The 27,313-nt window shown below is 49.5% G+C and overlaps 8 protein-coding genes across 8 annotated transcripts; 6 read left to right on the top strand and 2 right to left on the bottom strand.

Moving 5' to 3' along the window:
- Positions 1–798: 798 nt before the first annotated feature.
- N7482_006872 (GMC family oxidoreductase) lies at positions 799–2,753 on the bottom strand (the record flags this gene model as incomplete). Its single annotated transcript, XM_056688997.1, has 4 exons — positions 799–806; positions 855–1,052; positions 1,114–1,730; positions 1,810–2,753. The coding sequence occupies 4 exons, from the start codon at positions 2,751–2,753 to the stop codon at positions 799–801; spliced, it is 1,767 nt and encodes a 588-aa protein (XP_056541426.1).
- Positions 2,754–5,504: 2,751 nt separating this feature from the next.
- Positions 5,505–7,364, top strand: N7482_006871 (uncharacterized protein; the record flags this gene model as incomplete). The annotated part of the gene is made up of 5 exons (XM_056688996.1): positions 5,505–5,517; positions 5,564–5,709; positions 5,773–6,383; positions 6,439–6,551; positions 6,613–7,364. The coding sequence occupies 5 exons, from the start codon at positions 5,505–5,507 to the stop codon at positions 7,362–7,364; spliced, it is 1,635 nt and encodes a 544-aa protein (XP_056541425.1).
- A 2,118-nt stretch (positions 7,365–9,482) lies between these two features.
- Positions 9,483–10,834, top strand: N7482_006870 (FTR1 family protein; the record flags this gene model as incomplete). The annotated part of the gene is made up of 4 exons (XM_056688995.1): positions 9,483–9,513; positions 9,578–9,702; positions 9,761–10,206; positions 10,267–10,834. The coding sequence occupies 4 exons, from the start codon at positions 9,483–9,485 to the stop codon at positions 10,832–10,834; spliced, it is 1,170 nt and encodes a 389-aa protein (XP_056541424.1).
- Positions 10,835–11,918: 1,084 nt separating this feature from the next.
- fetC (putative ferrooxidoreductase Fet3) lies at positions 11,919–13,766 on the top strand (the record flags this gene model as incomplete). Its single annotated transcript, XM_056688994.1, has 1 exon — positions 11,919–13,766. One exon carries the CDS (start codon positions 11,919–11,921, stop codon positions 13,764–13,766), a length of 1,848 nt encoding a protein of 615 aa, XP_056541423.1.
- An 820-nt stretch (positions 13,767–14,586) lies between these two features.
- N7482_006868 (RHS repeat-associated core domain-containing protein) lies at positions 14,587–19,587 on the bottom strand (the record flags this gene model as incomplete). The annotated part of the gene is made up of 1 exon (XM_056688993.1): positions 14,587–19,587. The coding sequence occupies one exon, from the start codon at positions 19,585–19,587 to the stop codon at positions 14,587–14,589; it is 5,001 nt and encodes a 1,666-aa protein (XP_056541422.1).
- Positions 19,588–20,743: 1,156 nt separating this feature from the next.
- On the top strand, positions 20,744–21,865 carry N7482_006867 (uncharacterized protein; the record flags this gene model as incomplete). Its single annotated transcript, XM_056688992.1, has 1 exon — positions 20,744–21,865. One exon carries the CDS (start codon positions 20,744–20,746, stop codon positions 21,863–21,865), a length of 1,122 nt encoding a protein of 373 aa, XP_056541421.1.
- A 1,779-nt stretch (positions 21,866–23,644) lies between these two features.
- N7482_006866 (FluG domain protein) lies at positions 23,645–24,741 on the top strand (the record flags this gene model as incomplete). The annotated part of the gene is given in 5 exon segments (XM_056688991.1): positions 23,645–23,805; positions 23,817–24,048; positions 24,065–24,456; positions 24,559–24,598; positions 24,631–24,741. The coding sequence occupies 5 exon segments, from the start codon at positions 23,645–23,647 to the stop codon at positions 24,739–24,741; spliced, it is 936 nt and encodes a 311-aa protein (XP_056541420.1).
- Positions 24,742–24,787: 46 nt separating this feature from the next.
- On the top strand, positions 24,788–25,869 carry N7482_006865 (uncharacterized protein; the record flags this gene model as incomplete). The annotated part of the gene is made up of 3 exons (XM_056688990.1): positions 24,788–24,815; positions 24,935–25,178; positions 25,236–25,869. The coding sequence occupies 3 exons, from the start codon at positions 24,788–24,790 to the stop codon at positions 25,867–25,869; spliced, it is 906 nt and encodes a 301-aa protein (XP_056541419.1).
- Positions 25,870–27,313: the final 1,444 nt, after the last annotated feature.

The raw sequence follows: 27,313 nt of genomic DNA, 5'->3' as shown, positions 1-27,313 counted from the left end.
CCTCATCGGCAGGAAATAGGGAATCGGCTTGTTTATGGGGGTAATCCGGGGTGGGTCGGTGCCTGCCGGCCATATAACCTTCTTTTCCTCCCTTCTATTTACATGCAGCCTCCACCATCTCCGATGCTCTGCTCTGATCTGCGTTCAGTAGAAAGTCTCCATGTCCCGGATCTCTAATCAAGTAGTTGGTTTGAAGAACATACATCTAGCCCAGCCATCTTTTACCATGGACATCTCCAAGAATCCAGGTCAGTGAAAGATGAAGAGCGCGCCAAATGAGTGGAGATATTGTCGGGATATGTGACGGATATATGCTGGAGCAGGAGAAGAAGAAGGCAGTCTGAGTAAGATTGACATGGTCGTTCCTCCATTTATAAGATCAAAAGTTCTTCTCCATACTTGTAATCCGAGGAGCTAATGCGGCCGTAATATAGATGTGTTTTTTCTTCTTCCTGGGGTATCTTGACAAGCAAAGCCTGAGCTATGTGGGGGTCTTCAGTCTGATTCGGGATTTGAACCTAACCAGCGCGCAATAGGTATTCCTCCTTTGTGAATTACCACCCTCTGGTATTCCATTATATGTTCAATCTTTTTATCTCCTCAGGTTGAAGAGCCAAAGCGGATCAGAATAGGATATAATCGAGAGGGCGAGAGATTGGTCTGGTTTAAGAGACATTTGATGATGGCGTCCTACCAATGATCTCAATATACGAATGGAATTTAATTGATATAGCACTTAATTTGAAAAAATAAACCCAACTCGATCGTTTATCGAACTCAGTCGCTGAATGACCAAGATCACTCGACTGGTTGTAGGGTAGTAGCCAGTTGAACCACGGTCGTCTAAATATTACCTTTGATGATGTCTGCAGCACGCTCAGCAACTGCATACACCGTGCTTTGCAGGTGGCCGCAGACTTGGAAGGGCATAACAGAGGCGTCGACGACACGAACATTCGAGGTTCCGTAGACCTTCAAAGAGGTGTCAACAACACCACCAACTTCCTTCGGCATCATAGCAACTGTGCTGATTGGGTGGAAGTTTGATCGGTCTTGTTTGCCCATTAGAACATTATATCCACAAACTAGGGGCTGAAGTAATAATGCACTCACAATTGTTTTTGATGAAAGAGGCCCAACCTTCATCACCAGCGTTGGCCGCAACGGCAGAAAGACCGGGACTAGTTTCATCGCCAGCCATTCCGGCAAAAGGCTCAGTCTTGAAGAGTTTTCGAATAAAACGTGCAGCCTCGATCTGGGCATGGAGATCGAAATCGAGCATGAAGTATTTTGGGTCAATGCTGGCAGCAGCAGTTGGGTCGGCAGACTGAATATGGACATTACCACGGGAGAAGGGTACAGAGCCCCAGTACTCCGTATCATAGGTGTTTCCAGATGGCTCAAGCAGAATCTCCGCGACCGGGATATGAGACTTAAAAATAAGATGCCACTGAATCTTAAAGAAGCGCTCAATATTACTTGCCTTGGTTATGTTGCCATTGGCCGACGCGACTTGGGCTGCGTAAGCTGGCAGCTTAGCGTAAAGCTGAGCACCAATGGCCGACGCATTGGTGAATAGCTGATTCACAGATGGGTATGCGACATAGTCGGCAGACTTAGAGTAGCTGATCATTGAGTCGTAGACAAGACCATTATTCATTTGATCCTGGAGGTTTTCGCCGACTGTGGACAGATTGACCTTGGTCTGGATACCGTACTTGGAAAGGATACTGAATGCAGTAAAATTTCGTTAGCTGTCGTTAGCTGGCTAGCCGCCCCCTCGGCTTTCTTGAGAGTGTGTTTACTTACTCAGGGTTTCCGATACCAGACAGCTCGAGCAAGACCGGAGACTTCAAGGCACCAGCAGCCACGATGACCTCTCGGGAAGCCTTAACCACGATGGTAGTTCCATTGGCCAGTGTGACTTCGACGCCATCTGCAGTGGCCGCGTCGCCGTCTTTCCATGTGAGCCTGTTGGCATTCGTGTTAAGCCACACGTGAAGATTTGTGCGGTTCTGATACGGATAGTAATAGGCGCGAGCGGCATCCTCGCGTATGTTCTTAATGGAGTCCACAGTTTTCGGGTAGAGGGCATATCCGACCATTTGACCACCATTGGGGTCCTTGTTGTATGGAACCGGGGGTACCATGTTTTGATAGGTTGCGTTCAGTTGCTGCGCGAGGCCGTCGTTCAATTGCGTTGAACTCCAACCAACCTTCAGAGGGCCAGTGTATCCGTGATCAGCCGGGTCATAAGCGACTCCAGAACCCTCCAACCAGGAATAGTGAATACCTTGGAAATCCTCCCCCTTGCGGTAGTAGGGAAAGAGGGAATTCCAATTCCATCCCTTGTTGCCAATGGCTTCCCATGCATCTATCTGAGCAGTTTGGGCTCGGAGATACACCATGCCGTTGATAGTAGATGTCCCACCGAGGGCCTTCCCTGCGCGGACTATTTGTGGCTTTCCTGCAGCATATTCCTGGTCCGTGGTCTGGTACGCCCAGTCAATGGTAGTGCCAAATGCATTTCCATACCCCCCGGTGTCGGTGACGTTAATGTTGTTGTACACCGAGCCGCCAGCTTCAATTACAAGAACACTTGTTGTTTCCTGCTCAGAGAGACGATTGGCGACTACCAGACCACCGGTGCCGCCTCCGACAACAATATAGTCGTAAGTGAATTCGGATGAGCGAGAAATGTGCGGGATGGCCAATGCCAAAGGAAGCAGTGCCAGGCCTGCGAGGCTGCGCATAATGAAACTGATAGTTTGCTCAAAACAGAAAAAGATGAGTTATATATACACACCCATTGCCACACATAGTGTTAACTCCGGCCCACTTCTACATTTTATTGGTAAGTTTTTTCTTAATCATCCATCACAAATCAGCTCAAGTCTACCCTTTGGGCCATTTAGTAATAGCAGCGATTTCTTAGTTAAGCCTTAGATCCACAGCTAATAAAAAGCATCGCCGAAATGACATGGATCAACAGAAAACATTTAGTGTCCCCGACATCGGAAAAAGTCTAAGTAATGGGCTCATCGGTGAGGGATCGACACATGCATCAAGGAACATGGCGGAAGAAAGGCAGTCAGTCGCTGCGCTTTAGTGGGGCGGGCAATTTGTCCTGGAAGATCTGATAACCAACCCGGCGGCCCCCAGAAGACGGGTCAGCCGGAACGTTCAAATCAACCATATTTGAGCTATCTATTGCACTTGAGTAAGATATCACCATTCAACAAACCAAAAGGATTTCTGATATCATCAAGGAGATCCAGACACCCCCTGAACCATAGTCGGATATGAAGGCTATGTACGGATTAAACTGCTTCAATAATGCAGGCACAGGGATCCCAATCATTCCTTGGTCCGGAAACCGTAGTGGATAGGTGCCATTCTTTGCCGGCCGGCATGTCTGCAACTGTGTGGAGAAACGGCTTGAATGAATTTCACCGAATTCTAGAATAGGGTCGATGTCCTTGAAACATAATACGTGCCAAAAATGCCCTAAAAACCCGAGACAAGTCTGCTAGGAATTATGATAAATAACAATTTTATTGAAAATATACCATCTGAACATTTTAATTCCAGTTAAACATTGGAGAAAGGGAGGGTTTCCCCAAGATCTGATAAAAAAATGGATACCGTGTGCGGGAATAAAAGGAGAGTGGGTTGAAGTTTAACAGCCACGACGTTCTTCTTTTAAACGGGTCTTCCGGAGTGGTCTCATGTGCAAGTGGAGCACGAGTACGTAGGTGCTGGTGGAATTCTACGGAGTCTTAGGGTGTTGCTCGTACGGCTTCGCAGTGGAGACTTCCCCTGTCTTAACCAAACTTGTATCAGACCTTACCAAATCAAGAAGCTGTCCTGTTCTATGGGAGGCTGAAACGACGATCTCGGATAAATTGTTGCATTTATCACGCGAGGCAAAGGAAGGTGGGTTCTACGCTTCCGTCGATGCTGAACCCTTGCAAGTTTGGTCTAGCAGTTATTTTGCCCGTGTTTTCGCAACATAATCTTACATACGAAATCAAAGCTCTTTGAAAGGAACTAGTCTTCACAAACTATTGCCAAGAGAATGTTCAAATAGAAGCCTCCAATATCGACTATAAGCATTTATACAAACTTTGCTTGCTCATTGCTCTGAGCCCAGCTTCCTACTTTGTGTACATTGTATGGCTTGCAGTCTCTATAGCCCTGCACCGGAAACTGCCAACGTTAAATGTACACTATGAAGGATTAAGTAAATTTATTTCTGCACAACCTGCTTTTCAGCTCCCAGGAAGCTGTTCTGAGGTGAATCTTGGCGCAGTGTGGTGTTTCGTGGAGGTGAATAGGCCGGTATCAAAGATGGCGGTCTCTCTTAAGTGGTGAAGAAGGGGATTATTGAAATGCGGAAGAGGGATTATGATAGACTGTTGCACAGTGTTTGTGGGTAAAGCCTAGAAATTTATTCATGTCAGATTGGCCTAACCAATTCTTAGGATATGAAACACGTACCCAATTAAATGAGGCTTGGTCAGAAGGAGAACGACGCGCAATTAAGAGGCCAATCTTTGTATCGAACATCCCGTAATTCGTTCAGATTATCAGCAACTCCGTGAACATTTCGAGGTGAACTTCAGACGAAGGATGAGAGCAGGGCCTTTAACTTCTCATTGCTGCTCATCCCATGTTCGCAATAGTACCAACAAGAGACTTGCTGCATGGTAGCCACCCCTTTGGGTACCCCTTAACTGCTGATGACATCATTAGGTGGGGCGGTACAATAAAATCGAACAACTTTGGACATAGGCAAACCAGATGGCAGAGATCTCTAAAGCTAATTGCCGACTCTGGACACCGGTTCAATGAATTTGCCGACTCGCCTACGTGCCGTGCCCATCACATCAGATAAGATGGGCGATTAGAAGGCTACCGTCAGCGAAGATCTTAATCACGCAGCTCGGGTTAATCATCACCCCTTTGGGAGACGCTAGCTTTGTAGCTCAACGCTTGATCAGTTCAAATCCCGGTGTTCCATCAATCGTTAGGAAGTGACTGCGGTATGGAACCGATACCTATGACCACTTTGTATTTCAGGGACTCCATCAGTGATTTATATTGAATTCCCTTAATACTTTATGTATGACCTACAAGTCTCGTGTCTTCCAAATAAATTGCTCCCGTGCGCCTTGTTACTTTTGATTCTCAATAGATCATTGACCTTATTTCCTCCTTTCCGGTTGCATTTGCATCGTCACGGCTCATTAAGATGACTATAGTAGATTTGACCAAGGGTGACAGCCATAATAAACCAGCGCCCAACACATCAGCTGATGTTCTCATCATCGGAGCTGGCCCAGCTGGGGCAGCATTGGCGTGCTTTCTGGCATCTTACGGTAAGCTATGGCTCCCCCAGTCGGGAATTATGACATTCGTATTTACATAGTCCAGGAATCCGAGGCATTATGATCAGCTCGTGTCCCACAAATGCCGGTACTCCAAGGGCACATATAACCAACATGGCCGCTATGGGTGCGTCAATATCAGCGATTCAAGAGGCATTCTAACGTTCTCCCAGAATGCCTCCGAGACATCGGCTTGGATAAAGAGTGTCTCCGTCTTGCTACCAATGGCATGAATATGATGCATACGCGATGGGCATATAGCATGGCTGGAGAAGAATACGCTAGGATTCACTCCTGGGGCCACGATCCAAAGCGCAAGGTCTGTTCTGAGCCTCTGCACAAATATAAATAAGGGTATCACAACTCCTGACAAATCGTATAGGGCGACTATGAGACCGCCAGCCCTTGCGATCCCGTCGATCTCCCCCAATCCATCCTCGAACCTATCCTCGTCCGATACGCGACCTTGAAAGGCTTCCGTTGTCGCTTCGATACCACATTCATTGAATTTACCCAAGACGAAGAAGGTGTAACAAGCACTCTCTGCGACACCCTTACCGGGGTGGAATACAAGATTCGCTCAAAATACCTATTTGGTGCAGATGGGGCTCGAAGTGAAGTCTTCCGGCAGGCAGAACTTCCCCTGGACGTTCGACCTGACCAGGGTCTAGCGTTCAATGTCCACCTCAAGGCCGACCTATCGAACTATATGCAGTACCGCACAGGGAATCTTCACTGGTTACTGCAACACGATCAGGAGCACCCGCTCTTCGGGTGGGCATGCATTGCGAGGATGGTTAAGCCGTGGGATGAGTGGCTGTTCATTGTTCTACCAGAGCGTGGGAAAGAGTTGGAGTGTGATCCTACGAATGAAGAATGGCTCGGTCGCATTAAGGAGTTTATAGGGGATGATTCCATTCACACCGAGATTCTGGGCGTGTCCAAGTGGCGCATTAATGATGTGGTGGCAGGGAGCTTTTCCAAGGACAGGGTGTATGGATTCCAAATTTCCCTTATATTTGAGTGCCTGGTACTAATAACCGAGCAGATTCTGCCTTGGTGATGCTTTACATCGACATCCTCCTTCAAATGGTCTTGGCTCAAACACTTGCATCCAAGATGCTTACAACTTGGCATGGAAGGTTGGATATGTGCTGAAAGGTTAGTACGATTCGCTTTTCATAAACTTTCTCTGCGAGCCTATCTAACTGGAGATATATAGGCCATGCATCTCCTTCTCTCCTTGAGACATACACTACTGAGCGCCAGCCAGTTGCTCGCAACGTCGTGACCCGCGCAAACCAGTCATTCCGCCACCACGGACCAGTATGGGCAGCTCTTGGGGTCACCCTGCCGACCCCCGAACAGCGAACACAAGCCCTTCATGAGTTGACACTTCCCTCTGCAAAGGGCCGTGCGAGGCGAGCAGCCCTTCAGGCCGCCATCGAAGAGACAGAGCACGAGTACCACGCACTCGGCACCGAAATGGGTCAGTTCTATCAGAGCTCGGCCATCTACACGATGGATGAGAAGACATCTTTCTACTCTCCCGAGGTAATCGCACAGGATCCTGATCTAGTTCTCACTCGAGGCACATACCCCGGCTGCCGGCTGCCTCATGTCTGGCTGAACAATGCCATCCCGGTGGAGCGCATTTCCACCATCGACTTAGCTGGACGTGGTGCGTTCACGATCCTCACGGGTATTGGTGGTGAGGGCTGGAAGGAAGCAGCAAAGCAAGTCAGTAATGAGCTTGGTGTGAAAATTAATGCCTACTCCATCGGTTTCCGTCAGGACTACGAAGATGTCTACTTCGACTGGGCGCGGGTCCGCCATGTTGACGAAACAGGATGTGTACTCGTTCGGCCTGATCGGTTTGTGTCATGGAGGTGCAACGAGGTACTTGGTGATGGTCCTCGGTGTGCTGCGAAGATCCGGGAGGTCATGCAGAGTGTTCTTAGTCAATCAGCTTGAATGGTTTGCTATCAATAGAGGAATATAACAGACAATGAAATTGCGACCTACTTATTCTCAGACATACTGATCATTTACAGAATCTTTTAGTTTCATAATGATCATCGCTCAAGATACTCCGTATAGATCGATGAAAACCGGGCACCTTGATGTACTCTTTCCTTTTCCATCCGGCAACGTACCCGCCGGAAAGAAGAAGGCAATGCTTTTCGCACTATTCGGGGCTATGGTCGTGTGCGTTGTGCAGGGCTTGATGGTCGTCCCATCGATGCACCATGATACCTCGCCGGATACGAGGACCTGGGTCGATCTGCTGAAGGCGTTGCACTGGGCGCGTTTTGCGGTATCAGCGGGCTGGTCGTGTATATCGCGTGGAACCAGGCTCCCGTGGGCGGGCTGGGGCACTCCATCCGTCTATATGCGGCAGATCCTTGGGCTGCTGCTGATCACCGGGTTCTATCTGGTGGAATTCTCGCTTCGCATAGCACCCTCTGATTCCATTCCACGCCTTCTGCCTCGACGACTCGTTCGTGCTGGGCTTTCTTGCGTGCGGATGGCGCGCGTTCGGGACGCGGATCTGGTACTTCTGACGGTTTCAGATAGAGTACCGGCAAACCAGCCCTTTACTGGGATGGGCAGAGTTTGTGCTCTTTGTGCCGATGGGCGTTGTGGCCTGCTTTATGATGGGGCTGCTTATCACGCAGCAGCGACATGGCTGGATCATAGTGATGTCGCTGACGGCCTTTACGCCAGGGAATATCTTCACAGCATGTGCATAATGGGGGCAAGACGTCTAGGGATGTGTTGAAGTGGTGTGGGCGCGCATTGTACTTTTATCCCTCGGCTTGGTGGATTGGGCATTTTTCTCAGTGTGGTAGGTGTTCCCGCTGAAATGTTATTCGGAGGAGCGGCGGTTCGAGTTGGTTGCCGAGAATGCCTCCGAGGAGGGGTCGTCGAACACATGAGCTGAACGGCATGCTGAAGGGCAATGAGTCCGTGCTTCACCCCCAATACTGTTAGTTACGATGAGGATGCAACGGCGGGAAAGGTAGCTGTCCCTGTATTCTATTTCCTACTTGCCGCTATCTTATTTCTGTCACTCCGTAGTGTGCCGCAGCCATGGGTCCAGATGCTATGGCCGACTGGAATTTCCGAATCGACCGAGAAGCATCTCGCGTGATGAGTCATCCTTTCAATCCCTCAGGCGCAGACTCCTCGCCTATGTTTTCTCACATTCTCCCCATAATTAAGGGTTTTAGCGAACCGTGGCGGTCGGCCCAAGCGAGGAGTAGCCTTTGGACAAACCTTCGGACCAGCGTTATCGATCATATCGATCATGTCCAAATCCATCATATCAATCAGATAATCTGGCCCGCTTCTCTCTTACACCTGGTCGCAAGCCGCGCTTCCCGGCGAGTGGAGTCAACAAGCAGAACGATAAGAATACAAGAACAAGCGTGAACATGGCAAGTAAAGGCCGACTAGGTTGAAGTCCCCACCATGTGCAGGCTGCAGGTGAAGCGATTGGTGTGGTCCCAATCGGAAGAGTGGGATGGCTAAAAGGGTGGCACCACATCCTTCCCTGGGTTGCGAAACGCAGTATGCGTGATGAGCGTTTTATTTTGTTGGTGTGTTTGTGCTAGTTTGACTTTTGTGAGCTATGGATGGAGTGCGGAGCTGGACTACGGCCGGCTGCCCCCCCTTCGACGATCGTGATCTTTCACGAGCCGACAGCCCGTCCCCTATTTGACCATAATTTTCACACTCCACCTCCACCTTCCAACCCTGGGTCTCCGAACCTCGCAGACACGAGGCAGCATGCAAGCCGCCGCGTGCGGCACAAGTCGGAAGATTGAGTTTGCCTGGTGGATGCTGGACACGAGGTGCCTTGAACAGGAGGGATCATCGGACATTGATCAGATACCGGGGCGGGCGGGGCTGGTCTCTAGCATGCCGCGCTAGTAATTTTCAGGTATGCAGAGCCAATGGGGCCCATGAGCTAGTACGGGCCTTATCAATCAGTTAGTCCCCTTCTTTTTCCCTTCCTTTCTTCCCGGCGCGGTCTCGGACTTGAATTCTTCAGCTTGCACGCCGAGGCGACGGATTCTGTCAGTCAAAATGGGTAATAATCCAGTGTTTGCCGTCACCGGTATGAGAGACTCGTTGATCCCCGTGTTCTGTGCGAGGTGGACTGACTGATTGCGACCGTGTAGTGTTCTTTATCTGCTTCCGAGAATGCTTGGAGACAACCGTGGTCGTCTCGGTCCTTTTGGCCTTCTTAAAGCAGACACTAGGAGGTGGCGAGGACCAGAAGATGTATAAACGACTAGTAAAACAAGTGAGTCCATGAATTTCTCGATTCGAGCGAAAGATCACCCCTGCTCACTTCGCAATAGGTCTGGCTAGGATGCGGGTTGGGCCTCTTCGCTTGTCTCGCCGTGGGCGGCGGCATGATCGGTGCCTTCTATAGCCTGGGAACCGACACTTTCTCCAGCACGGAGGATATCTGGGAGGGCGTTCTGGGTATCATTGCCTCTCTGATTATCACCATCATGGGTGCGGCCCTGTTGCGCGTGTCGAAACTCCAGGACAAGTGGCGCGTCAAGCTCGCGAAGGCGCTCGAACATGAGCACAACCCGAATGAAACTCGCAAAGGCCGCTTCAAGCGTTGGATGGAGAAATACGTCATGTTCATGCTACCTTTCATCACCGTCTTGCGTGAGGGTCTGGAAGCCGTCGTCTATATCGGCGGCGTTGGCCTGGGACTCCCGGCCTCCTCGTTTCCGCTGGCGGTGTTCTGCGGTCTGCTTGCCGGAGTGGCCGTGGGCTATATTATCTACAGGTAACAAAATCTGGCATAGGATCTGGGAAAATGTGATTGGCGGCTAACATTGTCATGCAGGGGTGGACGTGAGACCTCAATGCAGATCTTCCTGATCATCTCGACCTGCTTCCTCTATCTGGTCGCCGGCGGCCTCTTCTCACGCGCTGTCTGGTACTTCCAGAACAACGCCTGGAACCATGTCATTGGCGGCGACGCCTCAGAGACGGGCTCAGGCCCGGGATCATACGACATCAGTCAAAGCATATGGCACGTCAATTGCTGCAATCCCGAGGTGGGTGGCGGTGGTGGCTGGGGAATCTTCAATGCCCTACTCGGCTGGACCAACTCGGCGACCATAGGGTCGGTCCTCGCGTACAATTTCTACTGGATCTGCGTCATGATCGGCTACGGGCTGATGCTGTGGCGCGAGCGTAAGGGTCCCCTGCCCTACCTGGACCCGGTGGTGCACAAGGTGGTCAACGCCAAGGGCCGGGCGAAGGCTTTTGTGTTCCGCACGCCTTGGGATCAGCCTACTACGGCTGGACCTGCTCATGCGAGCGGTGCAGTCATGGAGTACGGTGTCCTGCAGACGGAGAAAGGCGCTGTGGCCGGGCCATCTACGGCTATTTGGCAGTCTTCAGTGTAGTTTTGGCAGTTGGTACATAGTATTAAGGCTCTTTGGGGCTATGGTAAGGAAATATAGTGTAACCTTGGTGATTTAGATTTTTGCAGGGAGCACCTCGATACCCAAAGGCGAAGCATGGCGGCGAAAAGTCTGACAAACTAACCGAGATTGAGACAAACAATGTCGGCCAGATCAAAAGAAATTCTACAATCATGTGGCCATTTCCAAACGGTATTTGCAAACTGGTAAAATTCGGCTAAAGGGGCAGGTCGTATAAGTCAAATCAATGTGCGAGTAGCGGCAGGCTTAGCGAAGCTTAGCGGCATTGTCATTACCGCCATCTAATTGGTTAGCCCATCCGGGTTCCATTCTCTCTCGTCCCAGGGTTGTCGCCCTTTTTTCCTTCTTTCGCCCGCCAATCGACTCCCCAACGGGCATCAGATTATCATCTGGAATGCAAGCCACCGGGGCCGGTTCCGGCCGTCTCGGCTAATCAATCAAATCAATCAAATCAATCAGTTACCGTTCCAGCTCGAACCCGAATACGATGTTGATCTCGATTGCCCACCCAGGTAGGAAGGACTGGGGATGTGCCTATATGTAGACTCCCCAGCCAAGCTTCTACAGTAGCACAGGGTCTTCTCGGCATTTCCCACGCGATCTGCGCTCCTCGACCTGGGCATGAAACCCGGAGGGGCAAGTGGATGCCTGCAAGAAGCGGCAATTGGAGCGGTGGAAAATGGGTGGAAAATGGCCCACCCACAAGCTCCCTGGTTCACCGCCAAGGCATCCAAGGGGCCCGGGCACGCCACTACTCGTTGCCGCGGAATTTGCAGTTCGCGAGTTTTGGTTTTTGCTTTACGCCCCACAGCCCACCGCTGCGCATGGCACGGTAAGATCGATAATCTTATCACGGCCATTCTGTCCTGCCGGTCGGGTAGGAACCCAGCGAAAACGGATTTGGCGTTAGTCATGGGCCAACGTGGGCAGGTTGGCTTGAGCTCCGACCTCACGGCGCGCTCCTGCTCCTCTTTTCATTCCCCTTCCTCTCCCTCGTCTCCCTTTCCCCCAGGTGCAGCAGATACAAACTCTGGGATCCACTGCCATGGTGACTTCAGCTGCCGGCCTGCTGGTGCGCCTCGTGGCGGCACTGTGCTTCTTCCAGTACGTCCAGGCCAAGACCGTCACCTATGATTTCAATGTCACCTGGGTCACCGCCAACCCGGACGGCCTGTATGATCGAAAGGTCGTTGGCATCAACGGCCAATGGCCCCTGCCGGTGATCGAGGTCGACAAGGGCGATCAGCTCGTCGTGAACATGCACAATGGCCTCGGTGACAAGAGGGCATCCATCCATTTCCACGGTATGTTCCAGAATGGCACAAATGAGATGGACGGCCCGTCCATGGTCACTCAGTGTCCGGTCTCGCCGGGTTCCTCAATCACCTATAACTTCACGGTGAACCAAAATGGAACCTACTGGTACCATTGCCATACCGACTACTGCTATCCGGATGGCTACCGCCAGGCGTTGATCGTGCACGATAAGGATGCCTACTTCAATGATATGTATGATGAGGAGTATGCCATTACTATGAGTGATTGGTACCATGAAATGATTGAGGACATCACTTTCATCGACAAGTCCAACCCGACAGGCGCAGAGCCCATCCCAAATGCCTTCCTGTTCAACGACACCCTGAACAGTAGTCTCTCCGTGGAACCGGGAAAGACGTATTTATTGCGGTTGATCAACGTTGGTGCATTTGTTGCGCAGTACTTCTACATCGAGGATCACACATTCAAAATTGTTGAAATCGACGGTGTATATACAGATGCTACCGAGGCAAGCATTCTCTATATTTCTGTTGCCCAACGGTATTCTGTCCTTGTTACGATGAAGAACTCCACGGAAAAGAACTACCCCATTGTGACAGTGGCGGACTCGCAGCTGTTGGACACCATTCCATCTGATCTGCGGCTGAACCACACCAATTGGCTGGAATACAATAAAACCGCCGCCCATCCACAGGCTACCATTACCGTGGCCGATGCCTCTGATCTCATTCCATTCGACGATATGAGTCTCGTGCCTCACGACCGTATGGAACTGCTTCCCGAGGCCGATCTGGTCATCGATCTCACTGTGTACATGGAAAACCTCGACAACGGCGCCGACTACGCCCTTCTGAACAACATATCCTACACTCGGCCTAAGGTGCCTACCCTCTTCACGGTCATGTCAGCCGGCGAACTTGCCACCAACTCCGAAGTCTACGGAGATTACACTCACCCAATGGTCCTGGGCCACAACCAAGTCGTGGAAATCATCCTCAACAACGGCGACGGCGGCTCGCACCCATTCCACCTGCATGGACACAACTTCCAACTCATCAATCGCGCCCCAGCGTACGGCGAGCACTTCTACGACTACGCCGATGGCGACCCGGTGGCCTACGACCCGAGCAATCACACCGCGTTCCCCAAGTACCCCGCCCGCCGCGACACTTTCGTGCTCCCACCCCAGGGCTACTTCGTCATCCGCTTCGTCGCCGACAACCCAGGCGTCTGGTTTTTCCACTGCCACATCGACTGGCACCTGCAACAAGGACTTGGCATGACGCTCATTGAGGCGCCTCTGCAGATACAAGAGCGCCTGACCATCCCTCAGAATCACTACGACGTATGTGAGGCGTCAGGCGTGCAGTCCAAGGGCAATGCAGCCGGCAATACGGTCGACTACCTTGACCTGTCGGGCCAGAACAAGCAGGTTGCTTGGCTGCCAGCTGGGTTTACGGCCAAGGGCATAGTGGCCATGGTTTTCTCGTGCGTGTCAGCGTTCCTGGGTATGGCGTTTATCTCAGTGTATGGTGCTTCAGGCATCAAGATGGCGAATAAAAAGCGCAAGACGGAGAAGGCAGCGGCCGAGGGGTCAGCGTCGACGGATAGTTGATCTAGGCAGATCATTATAAAGGGTTCAAGATTTATGTGCATATGCGTTGCGAGGTTAAATTTTTAATGTTATTTTACACATCCAGTATGGCAGTGCTTATTTGTGTAGTGGGGTGTCAATTGGCTTCAGTCTTTTGAGACCGCTCACAAAGCACTCCAATCCTTTGATCTAGTTGGCCAGCTCCGGTCTAAATGTGGCCAGGATAGCCAAAGGCTTTAAATGAACTTGGCTTACCCAAGGTTAGCCGCACCTTGAAATGTATCAACAGATGTTCTTAAGAGACTTGTTGACGAACGTCTATCTGGCCCGGCGACTTACGACACGACCAGAGGCTCGGAGCCTGTCAAAGCTGCGACTGTTTCTTCGTATCAGGCCCTCAAGCCTGGGTGCGGAGAGAAAGCCATGAATATGCTCTGCCGGCGATTCGTAAAAATAAAGACAAAGTCTTCCAGAGTCTCAATATCAAACGGGAAACCTAAAAACATGACTCGGGACCCAGACTATGGGTCAATGGTTTTTGTCTTGGTTACTTCGAAAAAAGACCAAGCACCGGAGGGCCTAGTCCTAGTCCTAAGATTTGGGACCGGACCTAGTCCTTGCCGAGGTCTAGTTATAATACTACTTCTGCCTAAGCTATATAACCCTATAATCTTTGTAGAGGTTCTCTGATTCAATTAACTTCTTATCTAGATCAAACTTATAATCCTAATTTACTTATTATAAAAATATTTCTAAATTTCCCATATAATGAAGCCTATTTATAAGCTAAAGTTACTCACTATATACATATAACAGAATAGACCATTCCAAGGTGTGCCCCTTAATCGATTTCCATTGCTGGATCAACTTGGACAGACGTATCCATAGAGATCACAGGATCGAATATCCCCCAGGGATTATTTGGAAAAGTTCCAAGCACACCACCTCGCTGCTCCAACCATGAAGCAAGAGTTGTGATATTGGGTGCCCCAGAATCCAACGGACCAGAAAAGGCAACCACACGCCGCTCAAGCCTGTTTGCGACTGCCTGCCCAGCACCGGAGTCTGCTCCATAGCAAGCGAAGAGGAAGAAGGGATGCCCGCGCCGCAGTGACCTCATTTGCTGCACTGTGAGGCCAAGTCTCTGCCTCGCCAGCCCCATTTCATGCTGGATAGTATTCCGTGCGACAATGCCTGCTTCGTGTTGAACAATATGATTTGCATATGCACCGTGACCACGGCCGTATAGAAACCCCTGTTGATCGCCATGGGTTATAAATCCTTCTTGACCTTGCACGCCGTCAACCGAATCTAAGAATATATATTCCCCGGTATGGTTTGTAAGTCCCGGGTCCCGGGGAAAGTGAGCCCGTCCATTTCTAGGTGGGCCAGCTAGGGGTCCCATAGTACGCGTGGCTCGACTTTCTACTTCGCCGAGAGCAGTGGATTCTGAGCGGCTGAACACCTTTCCAAGACCCTTGGTTGCAGCTTTCAGGCCCGATCCCAGAATCTTCCCACCAACTTCCCCCAGAGCGCCACCAACCGCTCCGAAGAGGGCATCGCTACCCACACTCTGCCAGGTCGGAGATTTGCCACTGGCTGCGTCATAAGCTGCCCCGGTCACAACATCAGAAGCCACCCCTGCTGCAATACCTATACCGGCTTCAATGGCGAAGCCCATCCCTCCCGTCGCAACGCCGACAAGGATGCCTACCCCTATCCCAACCGCTACTAGCGCAACATCTCGCCAGCTCAGATGGATACCGAAGATGCTGAAATGCCCGGATGGATCGGTCCGGTTGATGGGATCGCCCAAGCAGTAGGCATACGGGTTGACTTCCCCGGTCTTGAAGGGGCTCCAGTGGTCTGGGGAGTGAAAGCGCATCAAAATAGGATTATAGGCCCGGTACCCATTCCCCAGGTGGTACCATCCGGTCACAGGATCTCGCCATTGGCCGGTGTAGCCAATTGCGCTGGTTGTGAGTGCGCCGAAGCCATACGGGGTGTATTCTTGGTGGTGAATTTCGCCGGGCTTCCTGGGATCCAGCCAGGCTAGAACCGACTGCTGCGTATCGGATGCGCACAGTTGAGTCCGCGATCCTTGACTGCTGTGTACAATCTGGCCCCAGCGCACGCCTCCCGTGGAGATATAACTGACTCCACTGTCAGCCGTCCGGACGGCGATCAGATAGGCGCCTCGGTAGAACAGATATGTGTCTTTTCCTTGGACATTTTGGCGGATGAGCTTGCCGCTAGCATCGTAGAAGTATTCACTCAATGTCTGTCCCATTGCATCACATACGGCAGTTAAACGGTTCTTGGAATTGTACTTGAGCTGACGGCCTTGTTCATCCCGGGTCAAGCATCCGTTGGCATCGTATTCAAGGTCAATCTGGGCCGGATAACTCGGATGAGTGTTTGTGATCTGGATCAGTTGGGTAGGCTCATCGGAGCGGTGCGAATGACAGGTTGTGTTCTCCGATCCATCCTGGAATGTCGTCACGATCTCGACCAGGTTATCGTGCTTGTCAAAGGTAAATTGCTGTCTTTGGAGGGTATTCCCCTGCTCGTCTGCCGGTGGCTGTATGCCTCGGCACTGGTAGTCGATCAGACGATCATAGCTGTCATACTGATAAGTTTCATTTCGCAGAACCCTCTCACTGGCATCTTTCACCTGGCGGGAGAGGACCAGGTTTGTCTTGCCGTACGTCTGACTGATTTGGTGGACAAGTTCCGACCCATTGCTCGCACTTCGTTCGGTTTCTCGACCAAACTCATCATACACAAGGCGGGTGGTCAGGGACTCGTTCGTTTCCGTATCCAGAGCTTGCGATTCACGTAGGCGACTAGCCTCATCGTATTTGAAAGTCACTCTCACCCTTCCCTGAGTCAACCCTTTTGGTCGCCCGTACTCATCATAAGCGAGGTCATGCGATTGTCCGTTAACGTCCATGTAGCGTTGTAACTTGCCTGCCATCGAATAGGAAGAAAATGCCGAGAACGTGTTATTCTCGATGGTAAATTGCTGCTGCCACAATCTCCCAGATGGCAAGTATTGGCGCTGCTCCTTGCTATGTGGACCGTCCAGCTGCAGGATCTCTTTTGTGCGTTTGTCATACGCGAAGGAATTCGATAGACTGGCGCTTTGATCGGCGGTGATGGCGTATCCAAGATTAGGATCATAGACCAGGTCATCCCTGTCGCCCTTGGGAGTGATGATGTACTCGGGTTTCGGTTTGTTTCCCCGGTAGGAGATCGTGGTTACTCGGGAGCCCAGTGATTGCTTGGTTACCCTCCCCAGCCCATCGTACACCTGCGTGCCTACCACAGTCGAACCGTCGATCTTTGTTGAGATAGGCAAGGGAGATGCACTGTGGGGCGCATACTCAGTGGACATGACAAGTTCGTCCTGCTGCCAGCTCGTTCGAGTAACGCGGTCAAAGTAGTCGAGTTGATATTGCATGGTATGCCCCATGGGATCCTTATGCTCAGCAAGGCGGCCCAGCCCATCGTAGAGATAGTCAGCCTCGCTGTAGATGCTTTTGTCCTTTGCCAAGATGGAGGTTTGCGCAGGGCTGCCGCGAATATTGAATTGCGTACTCGTTTGGGCCTCACCCTCGATGCCCTGCGTATGGGTCATGGCGATCGGGTCGCCTTGCGTGAGCGTGACAACCCCATCGCTTCCAGTCACCCGGAAAATCTGACCCCAGTCATCATATTCCATAGACTTGGTGACCTGTTGTTGCTGGGGCTGTTCTCCAATCGCTCTTAACCAATCCGTTGTAGTTACCTCTATGCACTGGCCGACAGCGTTGTACTGGCGGGCTTCCACTGTCCGAAAAGTTCCATCATATGTCCCAGTGGCAGGATATTCGCCGTCATCATCCTGTTTTTCAACGCGGTAGAGCCTCTCGAGACCATCGGTGAACTGGCGGGTTGCCACTCCCTTTGGATTTTTTGATGTGACACAGTATCCAGTTCGGTTTTGGGGCATGAAGATATACTCGTAGCTCTGCACTGATTCGTACGGTGTCCCCCCTGAGATTGTCTTCTTCAACAGCCGGCCGATGGGATCATACTGGAAGTTGGCTTGCACCCCAGTAGAAGGATCTGTTTGGGAAAGTGTCAACCCGGACGACAGCGAGAACACCGTTTGAGCTTCAATCCTATACCCGTCATAAGTCTTTGTCTGGACGGTCTCTGCAAACTGGTCCGTATTCTTGGGATATTGATAGGTCCAGCTGTATGTCATGGGATATTGGCCGGACAGATAAACGGTTTGTTGCTGACGGCGGCCATGATCCCTCGAGCCCGTCTGGTTGAGATAGCTATACTCGGTGCTGGAAACCTCCTTGCCATCTTCCAAGGTTTGCTCCTTCCTCACTGCCACAAAATACTGGGCATATGTGGATGTAGCAGTGGGCCACTGGTCATAGGTGTAGTGTCGACTTCGAGTTGGCGTTCGATATGGACTGTCTGCGGGAGTCATGGTCACCGTCTTCGTATAACGTTGGAAACCATATGGATCAGCCGGGCAAAGCCCACCTTCACCTTCCGGTGGGTAGTAAACGCGATCCGTCGTCACCCCATTTGGTTGAATATCTTGAAGAGGATTCCCCCAGTCATCAAACTTATGCTGGCTTGTCTCCGTACGAAAGGCTTTGGTGTCAGTATCTTCATATCTCGTTTCAACGACCTTTGGTAGCAGGTAATTAGCAGGTTGCTTGCTGAAGTCACCAGTGACGTTCATGTGATATGTCACTGTCTGTGTGAGCTGCTTAGTGCCCTGCTTTCGTTGACTGCTGACCAGCAGATGGAACCGATTATAGGTGTATTTCGTATATGCCCCCGTGTCTACCTTGACACTTGTCCAAAATTCGTAGTTTCCTGTAGTGTTGTATAAATTATCCACCCCGTCCTGCCAGTCAAAACCGCCACTGTAGCCCAGGAAGTTCTTAGGCGAGTATTTATACGTTTCCGTGATGGATGGCTGTTCGTTCCCTGGACGCATGGTGTGTGACAGGACGTACGGTATGGCTGTATAGGGCGCACCACGGGGTAGCTGATGCCCCCCCTGGTCTGGGTATGTCACCTCTTCCACCATTCCCGCCGGATTAATGATCTTGGTCAAGCAGAGCACTTTTTCAAAGGTGGCATATGTGAGTTTCCAGCTTGGATTGTCTTGCAGAGGCAGCTGGACCTCCGTCAGTTGGCCGTTTCTACGGAGAAGAGTGATGGTGCTGCTTTCCTCGGTACCTGGAGAGCGGGTGACGGTGACCTGGCCCGGGTTATAGCTTATCTCCAGCAACACTTGCGACCCATCTTGGATCTTCGAGAGCTGTACCTGTTCGCCGGATGGGGCCCAATCCAGGTTGAGCATCCGGCCATTGGGGGCGTACAGCTCGAATGGGACGGCGACATGATCCTTGTGCCTCAGCTTCCGCAAGACTTCAACAGCGCCCGACTTGTGAAAGATCCGGTATTGATCGATGTTGTTTTCGGTCTTCTTTTCGAAACGAAAGCTTTTCAATTTTTGGTCCTTCACCAAGACCGAACTGGACTTCTCGTTGATTTGGTAATTCTCTCCCGTTGAAACAAGCAATGTGTTGTGATTTGTACCTTGCTGGTAGGTGGAAAGATTGAACGTCCAACCTTTTCCCAAGCCGATATCTTGAGTCACCATCGGATTGTAGGCGATGGAGAGCTGTAGAGGAACACAGTTCCGCGTCTTAGTCGGGGTCTCATAGAGGGCAATGGCGGCAGTAAATTGACCCGTACGGGGATCAACGCCTTGTTGTAGAAAGCTACTGAAGTTGAAAGCCTGCGAGTAGACGGTCGACATGGTTGTTGAAAAATAATCCAGATTTTGATTTCAGTTTCTGTATATGATTAGAGCAAAAGCGGGCTTTGATGCGGTCATCGGTCTCCTTTTTGAATGCGGAGTCGAGAAAACGAAGCTATTCTCTCTACTCTTTATTGTGACCAACCCTCGAAGCAGTTTCCGGCTGCAAGCTGGAACGTGGGCTAAATCCATGAGATTAGCCTTGTGCCCAGGCTGAGGTGAGCACTACTCCCTCATCTAGCAGCTGGAATGTTTCATACTCTTTTTTGTACCCCTCATTCCATGGCTCAGCTGCGTGGTTGCCGTGATTCAGCCAGCCATGTTAACAGACCATAGGCTCATCCGAACGGATCCCGCCCACATTAGCGTATTGTTAGTAGCACCAGAGAGAACTTACTTGTTCCTCAAGCAGTAAGAACTAGAGTGGTTCGTTGGCTACTTTATTCGGAGTGGCCGAAGTGGGGCCCAAATTCCATCACCAGTGTCATTAATATAGTACAGTCAGAGTTCACAAGTATTTGCACTGTAGTACCTTGGCATATCAAGGGGCCACTATTTTTTCTGCCGTTCGAGTTCTTCCATATCAACTCCCGTAGGAAGTTCTATATAACAGGGTGCTAGCTTTCGTGTCCAATACCCTGCGCTCTACTGTAAGGTGGTACTGGATAGAGGATAGAGAATAAAGGAGGAGGAGCATGAGTTCATCTCATCGATAAAGTAGGTAAGGTATGGATAATAAAAGAATGGCGGTGTATGAGGGAAGTACCATAGTGCAAATACTAATGAAAGGCCACTGTACGTACGTACTATATACTGTACACATTCTATACAGGACCGTACAGTTCTGTCGGAGCAATAAATGACGGTATAGACTAAGAATATTGCCTATAGTGCATTTTTGGTCTAGTGGTTATTTTGCCTAGGATTTGGCCCTATTTTGTCTTGATAAGTTCTTTCAGCCAGCCACAGCGCAACAACGCAAAGAACGGATGAAGTACTTCTAATGGACCTGCTTTATTAACAGGATGGAGACATACTATAAATATCTCGCCAGTGACCGTGTATAGGGAGAATGAAAAAGAAAGAAAAAATCATCCCTCTCGCATTCTCTTTGAACATCTCATAATATTCAAGTTCCCCTGCAACATTTCTCACCATGGATAACTGGGAGGTGGACACTTTTTCGGTGGAACTCACTGACCAAGCATCAAGGAGCGACCGGCTTTATGCAAATGGTCGAATGCAAGTGCCTGTCTATGCCAAGATTGCTGCTTCCCTGAAAAATGGTGGCGCCACTTACCGTTTAACGGACAAGGAGCTCTCTCAAATCTACCTCGTTTACTATCATGACACCAGTTCCCGGCTTCATGGGGGTTGGGTCTCTTCGACGACCCCGGGTGAATACGCCGGCACACTATCGGACACGATTGCTACTAATACTACTGCCGGATCCAACCCACGAGAGTCTCAGGCAGGCGATGACAGCCCACAGTACAAGAAATTCTGGGTTTCCACTACCCGTATCGAAGCCCAGGCGATTGCGGCCGCTTTCAAGATGCCCATGAGTCACAAGGTAGTTACTACCAATGATGGCCATAAAGATTCATATGTCACCTTAACTGGGATAGAGCCCATCATCTACACCAGGGCCAACACGAGTCTGATATCTGATCCAGAGCCACCCAATACAGGGCATCTCAATGGCAGTTGCAATGGCTACGGCAGTTTCGGAGTGGATTGGTCTCAGACCAACTATTACTTCACAACCAACAATCATTATTTACACAAGGCTGAGCTCCATTGGTATGAACGCACCGGCCATGACAATGGTAATCGTGATCAAGATGCCGACACGCGCTTGATCGGTTCCTACAAGAAATCCTGCACGAACAATGGCAACACCTTGCATCTATACTACATATGGGAAACCAGCAAGGAGACCACAAAGACAGTTGGGGAGAATGTCAATCAATACTTTTGGAAAATCCCTGCGTATACGAACATTACGATAAATCAAACGGCAAACGCCCTCTGCCTGACTCATATTCAGTTTGCTGCTAAAATTCCCCATTACCAGTGGGTTTTTGAACCAGAGTGGCACTTCAATACCTGGTTCGTGGTGTATGACCTTTATGGAAATAGAGGTGTCTTTGAAGCAACAAACAATGACAAAACCGGCGAGGTCGTTATTGGCAATTCAAACCGATCTCTCGGAAATGCCATCACAGAACAGCCCACCGTCAGCTATCCGGACCGCCACTCAAGTGGTAGCACATAAACCCAAGGAAGTGGTGCCTCCTAATACCACTGCACCTGTTTGATCGAGTATGATGCTACTTATAAGGATCCTCTCAACGGCAACGAACGGAAACTCACCAAATTTCTTACTTTATAATGTCATTCTCTGCACTAAAGCTGTCTGTATGGGGATCATCTTACTCATGAATCCTACTCCATTTTCATTCTGCAACGCGAATAGTAGTACTGAAAGCTTTGGGCATTTTTTATTACCTTCATGGTAGTTTAGGCTGAATCATCTGATGTATTTAACTAGCTAACTACCTGCCTCAGAGTTGGTAATAGAGTCTAGCTATGTTAAAAGCAGTTGGTGAGTAGGTTCGACTGGAACCTCACCTCCCTGTACTGTATAGTACATGTCATTGCCTTAAAACTAAAAAGCCAGTGTACTCTCCCAAGAAATGTAGTGACCAGTCAACCACGCGTAAAATAAGTCTGCTGAGACGGAGCTGATAGGCGCGGAGCTGACAAGACCAAGTCCCAGCAACCAACAATATATCGCATCGAATCTCTCCGGCCCAGCGGCAGATCATTTCCGCCGGCCCTCGCATGTAAATGAACAATACTGGCTTTAAAAGCGCTGTTTTGTATGGGTCAAAGCCCAGATTGCAGTGTATCCTTAGAAGTGATGTATGCTCCCTCTTACAACACATCCTCAAACTGTAGCAGTCTGTTTAGCAGTCGTGAGCCATGGCTTGCTATAGACTCAAGGTGAAAGCCGAGGTTAAAGCGGACAGTCCTTTCAAGACAAGTTGATTATATAATGTACTTCCAATCTGGGTTTAGTGGTACTCTGGACCTTACAAAGAGAGTTCAGCTCGACTCGGCAGTAGTATGTATCATCTAGCCTATTTGAATAAAGGTTTGTTAGATTGACCCAGGGCACAGGGACGTACTTACTCTTGTTGTGGGTGGCTGCTTGTGGGAGTTCATTGGCCGGTGAACTGGGTGATTGTCGAGATACAACTACCGCAACTTAGTGTGGCAAGACACCCTGCGGATACTTAACGGTGACTGAATGTCGTACTAGGGGGTCTTGATTTTCTGGGCCGGAGGTGCAGGGGCCTTGCCTATTCAACCATCATACTGATGAGTTGCACCCCAATTTGAGACCCAGCGCGTAGCGGTTGAAAACAAAGGTCATAGTGAGAGCTGAGCGGAAAATACTAGGGCCAGGAAATGCAGCACAGACTGCGCTGGCTGGCTCGAAGGGCTGCAAAGGGCCGGCCGGGTTCGCGCTGGCGATATAGGGAGTAGCGGAGCTCGCTGATCCGGATCAATGGAAAAAATGTCGAACTCGCAAGGCGCACACGAGGAACGGAGGGAAAGGATGAGCAGAAGGGCGAAAAGCAGCCAGAAGTTGAAGCGGCGATGAAGGGGACTTTATAGAAATGCACGGCGATAGTAACGCGCAGGGAGGCGCTAATCCCAAATAGGAACGCTAACCCACATCGCGTAATTCGCCGTCACCAGAGACTACAGAGTAATTAGGGGTGACGGTGAAAAGGCCACGATCGTGTGTGGCTTTTGGAGGGAGAATCGTGGTCTTTTCACCTAGCGCTTTGGACACCACGGCGGTAGCCAAATTAGGCTTAGCGTGCTCCATTAATATGTGTACATACACAAGTACTCCCAGCGCGTAAAATCATGGGCAAAGGGTATAAATCGGCCTTGAATGATCAGTTAAAGGTCATCTTCAATCTGATTTTCTCCAAGAGATACACTATTGTCATACATGACAGAGTTTTGATCGTCCGCGATGCCAAAGAAAACTGGAGCCAAGCGTACTGAAATCGACTGGAACTTATTCGTTCACCAACCAGATGCGCTAGTCAACAATGACCATGCCGAAGCTACAAAGCAAAATTTGAAGCACATAGAGCGCAATTTTCGCAAGTTGGTCGATCTGTCATCTCACTTGTTATTTCTAGGTCACTTACAAATAATGCCAGGTTTACCCAAAAACTAGACCCTCCTAATGCTCAACAGTGGCTCAAGAACATCACATTAAGGGTAGTTAAAGGATTTCTTCGATGGTATCTCGACAACCACAACGTGGAATATCAGTCCACTTTCCTTGTTTTTGCAAGGTATTTCAGAATGTATTGGTGTGAAGAAATGTGCCGCGAATTTTCTTACGATCTTCGTCGCAAAATGACCATGGTATGTGCCATCTTAGATCAGCATCAGCAACAAATGCTTACTACTAAAGCTCGTATGCACCACGCTTACCGACGAGTACGAGCTTGATCTTGGTGGTAAAACACAGCTATTAGTTAACATCGACGATCTTCTGTACTCGACCTATCACCTGCTTGCTGTATGTGATATTGCATTCCCTACCTTTCGCTGCCGAAGCCAATTAAGCACGTTACGGAAAATAATGACTTCCACATCGGCTCGACCTAGAACACTTATTAAGTCTTCCGGCTATATGAAGAGTAATGATGCATTGAAATGGAAGGATATTAAGTTATATATAGTGAAAAATCCCGACAATCCGATATGCCAGGTCCTCCTTATAAGAGTCACACATAGGCTGAACAAAGGCAAGAGGAATAAAGGCGTACCGTAAGAAGCACAATCCACATAAGATACGCACGTCCTAACAAAAGCAGACCTGTTTTCACCTACACAGAACGGAACGATAACCTAGGCCTTTATGTTATTTAGGATATTCTCGAGTATGCGTTTCTCGATGACGCGTTTGCAAGTGAGTATATTAAATATCCCCGAGACATTTAGAACCTCACAAAGGTCCCGGAGCACCGACTTAGTACCCCTATTCACTTCAAAGAGACTATCAAAGAAATTCCAATCTTTAGAAGGGCTATAAAGAATGAAGAGGGACTTTAGATCACCGATCTACAACGCGCACTGGCCTATAGTACGGCACTAGAATATGAAAAGTCTACAAGCGCTTCAGCTAGGTCCAAAACGAAAGGAACCCTATACAAATATCGGAAAGGGGCTGCTAGCAATTTAAGTACGGAGGGATTAAGCACAACCTTAACCTAAAGGTTATACACTAACATCCCCGCTACTCTAGGGCATCTAGACGAACATTTAAGGAACGCTATTATAGGCCATACACGGAGCGGTACATTCGCCTACTATGTCTCTGTGAGAGATAATACTCAATCTGCCTTCATAGAGACCCCTGCCAGAGATGCTTTACTCAAGCTTACTTACAATTCAAGCCTTACACGGGATGCATCCGCACCTCAGGATTTAACAGAACCTCAAAAGAGGTCCCTTGAAAGCGACCAGGAGCTCAATCGATTAAAGCGAGAGTGCCAAGAACTTCGAAACGACCTAATTACAGAATTTCATTAACTGCAAAAAGCAAGACGTGCTGATTCTGAACGATATAACAAATTCCAAAGCCTCCAAAGAAAAATTAAGGCACGACGGAAGAAAATTCACGAGGAGGCAAAAGCGAGAGTCCGCGAGAATTTTTTCGAGAATATTGGCAACCACATCATCGATCAAAATTATCGGGCTAGCCCCGTGAAATTCGAACCGGACACGTCACATATACAGCCGGAAAGAAAGGAGCTTGCGGATATTGAATTCAAGAACCGGGATGTTGACACCATTGATGATGCAGAGTTGATTGAAGACCGGATCCGATCATTAGAGCTACGACTACGGCTTCATCGACTCCATGTACCGAAGGCCTTACGAAAGCGAGTAACATTCGAGTCCATGGCCCTTGTCAAGTCTGAACCGCAATCTTTCCCGTGGAAAAGCGCCACTAGCCTTGAATGTCCGGTCTGCTTAGGGGCCACGGATGCCCACCCCGCTGCGAAGCAATTTGAATATTCTCGAAAAGACGCGCTACAAAGGCATTTCAGGGCCCATCGGCTTCCACAAAGGTTTCCAAATGGTCACCAGTGCGATATTCCTAGCTGTTCAGAAGTGCTGTTTATGCGTCCAGAGTACATGCTGCACCAAGCAGACTGCCACAATATCTTTCTTTAGAGTAGATCGGTTCAAACTCGTTGTTTCTGTCGTCGATGGAACGAGGCTGGATGTAGATACCGCTGGAGAATGATGAAGGAATTATCGTATATTGAATGTTTTATGAATGTGATTTCTCTTTGTCTTAGAAACAATAGGTTGTCGGCTCTACTAGATACCAGCGCAGTAGCTGAAGTACTATACTTCTACTAACTATGTGCAGCTTCTAGCATTGTGATAAGAATACTTCCTGAAACGGTGATACGTTTAATCCAATCCCCTATTGTCCTCCATCCGAATTAAGCCATGATCGTCTTGCAAACAACGCGCCCTAAGCTTATAACACTCCATGTAAATATTAAAATCTCCTCCGTGGCAAATACTACATCGATAGTATATGTTACCCTGAGGAATATTCAGGGTGCAAGCATCACAAATTCTCGATACGTGGCCATAGGGGATTGACCGTACATCAACATATGCATCGCCATATATTGATATTCCTCGCTTCTTAGAATAGTGAGCTAATATTTTCTTAATATCTGTGTTCCCACTTCTTTTAGCCTACCAAAATACAGACCGTCTAAAACGGGCATGAAAGCCACAACTGACCATTCCTGTGGCCAGTAACAGTTTTACCACTTTATATGGCCGTGTCGTACGGCTATCGAGAGCGAAGTTGAGCCATAATGATCCTTCTGGTCCAGATCAACAGAATCAAAGGTAAGGATTGCTCTTGTAGCAGAGTTACGTCCGTACTGGGCCGCAATAAACAGCGGCGTCCGACCGTAGTTATCTTTCGTATTGATCCCAACGTTCCCTGTACTAAGCAAGAGATTGACGATAAGATCGTGACATTTCTCTGCTGCCAGCGACAGCGGAGTGTGCCTATACGTATAGTCTCTGACGTCTAGGCCAGCTCCTCTATCTATCAGCATCTGTACTACTATCTCATGACCTCTGAGTTCTCGTTGACAACACCTGAACGTAGAAGGTGAGCAGAGTTGAAGTTGTGAAAGAGCTGAGGGAGCTTTTTGCGTCTATAGCCTTATATCGGTACTTACTAACCAGAGGACAGCAATAGCCGCCTAGGGAAAGCGGCGTAGATGCTAGTATTACATGCTGAGTTGGGAGTCAATGGGGTCTGTAAGTGCTAATAGAGTACTATTTCAGCCTGGTCAAGGTACACCAATAACGCTGCATCTGAGCTTAGATGAGAGTGGGTCCGTGCTGTCGCGCGACGCAGTGTGATTCTTACCCCTTCTCACCTAGCTTGTTACCCCGTCTGTTGCGCACTCCGAGCTGAACCTACCGCCTTTGAGTCTGTATTTGGTTACTCCTTGTATCCTCTTGTCTAGCTATACGCCCAGCATAAACTTAAGGATGATCAAAAGGAACAGGTAATATTTGGTTCTCTCGCATTAGATTCGTACGCATTCTCTGGTGGTATTACTTTGAAAAAGCT

Source organism: Penicillium canariense, assembly GCF_028826845.1.
Source record: "Penicillium canariense strain IBT 26290 chromosome Unknown utg000004l_segment0_segment0, whole genome shotgun sequence".
Lineage (NCBI taxonomy): Eukaryota > Fungi > Ascomycota > Eurotiomycetes > Eurotiales > Aspergillaceae > Penicillium > Penicillium canariense.
This window is presented reverse-complemented; position numbering and strand designations above follow the sequence as displayed.